This window comes from Bombyx mori, chromosome 22, assembly GCF_030269925.1.
Source record: "Bombyx mori chromosome 22, ASM3026992v2".
NCBI classification, from domain to species: domain Eukaryota; kingdom Metazoa; phylum Arthropoda; class Insecta; order Lepidoptera; family Bombycidae; genus Bombyx; species Bombyx mori.
In genome coordinates, this window is record NC_085128.1 from 9,020,192 (window position 1) to 9,024,745 (window position 4,554).

At 34.3% G+C, this 4,554-nt stretch overlaps 1 protein-coding gene across 1 annotated transcript; it reads left to right on the plus strand.

Moving 5' to 3' along the window:
- The first annotated feature begins 438 nt into the window (after positions 1–438).
- Positions 439–2,596, plus strand: CPR53 (cuticular protein RR-1 motif 53). The gene is made up of 4 exons (NM_001173233.1): positions 439–692; positions 901–991; positions 2,095–2,170; positions 2,277–2,596. The coding sequence occupies exons 1-4, from the start codon at positions 439–441 to the stop codon at positions 2,594–2,596; spliced, it is 741 nt and encodes a 246-aa protein (NP_001166704.1).
- The last annotated feature ends 1,958 nt before the right edge of the window (positions 2,597–4,554 follow it).

Sequence of the window (4,554 nt, forward strand, 5' to 3'; positions counted from 1 at the left end):
AGTTGAAATAGTTAAGATATTAACTATAATTTTAGTTCAAAATTGCTAAACAATTTCATCTGGCCGCGTTCGTGTCTTTCGAGCTTTTGAATAACTCCCACTGTCGGTTAATAGGTGTTTGTAGGCGAAAAGGCGTATGTGAGGCTCACGATTGTGCGATAGTATAATCAAAAAATTGAGTTGTAAGCAACCCTACTGGCTATATATAGATTATATATAAACGGTGAGGCAGCAGTAGCAGTTTGAGAACGTATTCCGTTGGATAGCTTTAGGTAAAACTTAAAACTGTATTTTTTTTTTAAATTCAATATTATATTCCATTAAAAGTGATTTTTTTTTAAATTAAATGTTCTTAGTTCTTGAGCTGACTTTTGATGTTGATGGAAATTAGTGCTGGAATTGAAGTACGAGATTTTTTAATATGGCAATTTTTGCAGAATGTTGCGGCTTATTACATTAGCGGTTGTCTGCTGTAGCTTCGCGTGGGGCGAGCCGGAAACCCTGCCCGTTCCAGAAGCAAGTCCTTCAACTGCACCCGTTGTACCGGTTGTGTCTACACCAGTCCCGACTTACGACCCTTACTACAATAACCAGTATTACAATAAAGGATACTATAATGAATATAATGGTGTGAATGTGCCAATATTAACGTACTCCAGCGAGAATGCCGGAGACGGAACTTATTCTTTCAGGTGGGTGTTTGTGAGATTTTTTCTGTGAAGTACTGCTATGATCGAAAACGAATCATAATTTAAAGTTCACATGAAATTCACAATTTTTAACCGCGTGTTTTTAACCGATGCCAAATTCAGAAAATATTATTTAATTACAATCTTTAGCTGTCGTATAAAAATATACAACGGTTATAGCAAACAAGCATTAATGAATTGAAAATTACAGTTTTACTACCGGCGATGGCAAGCAAGTTCAGGAAAACGGATTTTTGAAAGACACATACGTCGACAACGCTGGTGAACCCCAAGGAACGCAGGTAACGTATAATTTTAAAATAGTCTCGAGAAACATTATTTCATGAATGATTCATTAAAAAATTACGTAGATTATTCAATTTATTATAATTTTCTATTAGAATTTGCGAGTGCAACGATTTCAAGTAATTTAGAAGATAAAAAATAATAATAAAGTCTGGTTTAATTTGCTTTAGAAACTCAGACAAGCCCTTCGCCTACCTAGTATTAAATGGTTAGCCACCGCGAGACTTCTGCTGGCTTCGTTTTGATTTATTAGTACAAAATTAAATGAATGTGACCGTGTTTATATGTTATTTGCTTTAAAACGCTGGACTTGTTTATTTACGACTTAATACCACGTGAGCTCATCTGGGCATCTAGAGCAATAGCAAGACTCCTTCAAAACGCTTGACTGGCTTTACGGCGTAAAGCAGTAATTCAAGTCCGTGAGCTATTGTGGTACACAAATAACTCTGAACTAGATGATATCTGAGATTTGCTCGTTTTTTTTTTGATAACGCCATCTTGTTGTGTCTTTAAAGCGGTTAGTTGCCCTCAATTAAGAAAAATGGTATTATTATTCGCCAATAGATGTCGGGAAGAGTCATAAAGTTGATTATCGATAAAGCTGATTATTGAAAACACGAATAAAACAACATTTTCTGAAAATAAATCGTAGCTAGATCGATTTATCGCCCCCGAAATCTCCTGTATACTAAATTTTATGAAAGTCGTTGGAGCCGTTTCCGAGATTCAGATTATCAGATACAAGAATTGCTCGTTTAAAGGTATAAGATATCTCCAATATTTTGTCATCGCGAAAACAATAGTCGCTTTCGCATCGTTGGATACATTTTTTATACAGAAGCGGCGATGCTTTCCTTGTATTTTTCGGATATCGGAGCTCGTAAAGATTTTGGTTGCATTGCAATAACGTTTGTCATGTTCTTATTGGAACCGGGACTAACTCGCGACAGAAATAGGATGGTTACTATAGCCATGTTTTTAGAATTTTGAATTCTTGAATTCTGAATTCACTGATTTTTGAATTCTGCTCTATGATTTTTTTAAATAATATGATTATTAAATTATTATTATTGTTATTATTACATTGTTATTACAGGTTGTCCAAGGAAGTTATTCGTACGTCGCTCCTGATGGCACGCCAGTCCAAGTTTCCTATGTTGCTGATGAAAACGGTACGAATTTTTTGTCCGGTTTTGGTCTGCATGGAAAATCTGACGTCATATTTTCCGTCATTGAAATTGTTTCATTGATATTTTATTTACCCTTTCAATTTCACAGGTTTTAGACCGACCGGTCCCCACATTCCCAGTGATGGTAAAGCACCCGTTGTTGCACCGGTTGTTGTAGACAAGGTTAACGCGGTCTACGAGCCAAACTACAACCGGTACAACCCGACGGACTACCGCAACCAATACAACAACCAATTTGGACAGTACAACCGGCCTTACAACACCAGATACCCTTACGATTCAAGAAATCCCTACAATTCTGGAAGATACAATCCTTACAACAACTACAACAACCAATATTACAACAATTTCAACCCATTCTCTACAGCAGTACCTAGTACCATCCAACCGAAGAGCGAATCCTCGTAATTGATTTTCAACATTGGCCATTGACGAAGCTCCATACAAACCCGTGTTACATAATTTTGTGTATTCAATTATGTATGTTTTGATGAATAAACATTAAGCCTAAAATTTCGATTTGAGAGTTTCAATTATCATTTACCGTTTATCTCTGATTTTGCAAACAGCTTTTGTTTGATGTAGATAATTTAACCGTCATCCAAAGTAAAATATAAAACTGCGAATGACGTTTGATTTAATTATGATTTAAATGAATTTCTTCATTTACGTTTTACATTGTGCACATTGGTGGACTTAATAAACATTCAATTGTTTATGAATTTTCAAATATAGTGAAGCAATCTTATGATTAACTAGAAATGCTACGACAAAAAATACTATTAAAAATAACACCTAAGAAGTTCTACTAAGCTGTTATAAACAATAAAAAGTTTCAATGCATTCATGAATTAGGGAATTTGTTAGGTAATTTAAGGTAAAACAGAGAAGAAGAAATGATTTTATGATTAAAATACTTTAATTTAACTCAAACTATAAATTAATAACGCCATTGAATTTCTTCAATTTAGAGTTTTAATTCTGGTCTCAGTGTCGTTCTTGAAGTGCTAAACTCAATATTAATTAGTCAGTAGGTGAGTAGGACTAATCTTGGTTGTTTTTTCTGAATCTTTTTTGAAATCGGTTATTTAAATAAAAATTTGTGGAAATAGCTCGGTAGTGCAATAGTTAGCGCTCCTGACTATTACGCCGAGGGTCAAGGGTTCGATTTCCACATCGGGCAAAGGTTCGTGTGATGAACAGGTTTGTTTGCTTCTCCGTCAGGGTGTTTATTATTTATATAGCTATGTATATTTTTAAACGTATATATAAATATATGTTTACCAGTCTTTGGTACCCATAACACAGGGAATCCCACTTTAGGGTCGAATGACCATGCTTGATTTGTAAAAAAAAAAACTTGCATCCTACTCTAGAAATGCTGACGAAGATGTACGGTCTTGGAAAATCAGATTTATGCGACTATGAAAGTTCAAAGCTTTACAATCAAATATACTACTATTTACTTACTTTTAATATTTTTGTTGTGGTTATTTATTGCATACACGGGCAAACTTATTACCCTCTTGGTTGGTCATCTCACTTATTAAACCAGAACGCATAACTGCTTAAACGAAGGAAGGAAGGAGAGGGGAAGGTAACACACCCTGTATTTACTCATCATAGACTTTACCTTCAGTAAAACGCAAATTTATTTATTTTACTGTCTGATTTTTATAGCATGGCCTTATTCTACAATCGTGGAAGTCGGTTGTGAACAACGTTTGTAACACACTCGAACACCCTATTAAGGATAGAGGTACTCACGCGTGTTCACTTTGTGCCTTTGTCTACCGTAATATGTTTTTAAATCTAATTTAATAAAATATGGTAAGACGACCTCTAAGACGTAAACATTAAATTTTCAAACGCAAAATCATAATTGTCTCACTGATGTTTAATTAAAATTAATTTTATGTAAATGTCTCAGCAATTAAGATCTGTTTTTCCACTTCATAAAAGGTAAATTTGAATATTTATAATACTGATGATATAATAAACGACAGAAATTTTCATAACTCAAGTTCGGCAGGTGGCTAAAGCATGACTAAGCGTGTGAAATTACATGATTTAAAATCAGTTGCGACATGACACTGCGTGTGAAGCCTTGATGAGAAATTTCTGTATATGTATATATATATATTTTTTCAAGTACCTCGTTGAAGTATGTCACGAGAACATTACTGCAACTGGTTTTGTTCAGATCTGCATGCAGATACCCAACCTTAAGTTTTATAGGGTTATTGTTTATCGGATAACTTGCTCTTTTCACAGTACAATCAAAGAATTCTTTCTTTCGCTAAAAGCTAATCATTAATTTGATCTGTTCGTGTTTTTTTTTAAGTCATACTTTAGCAATTCTGATA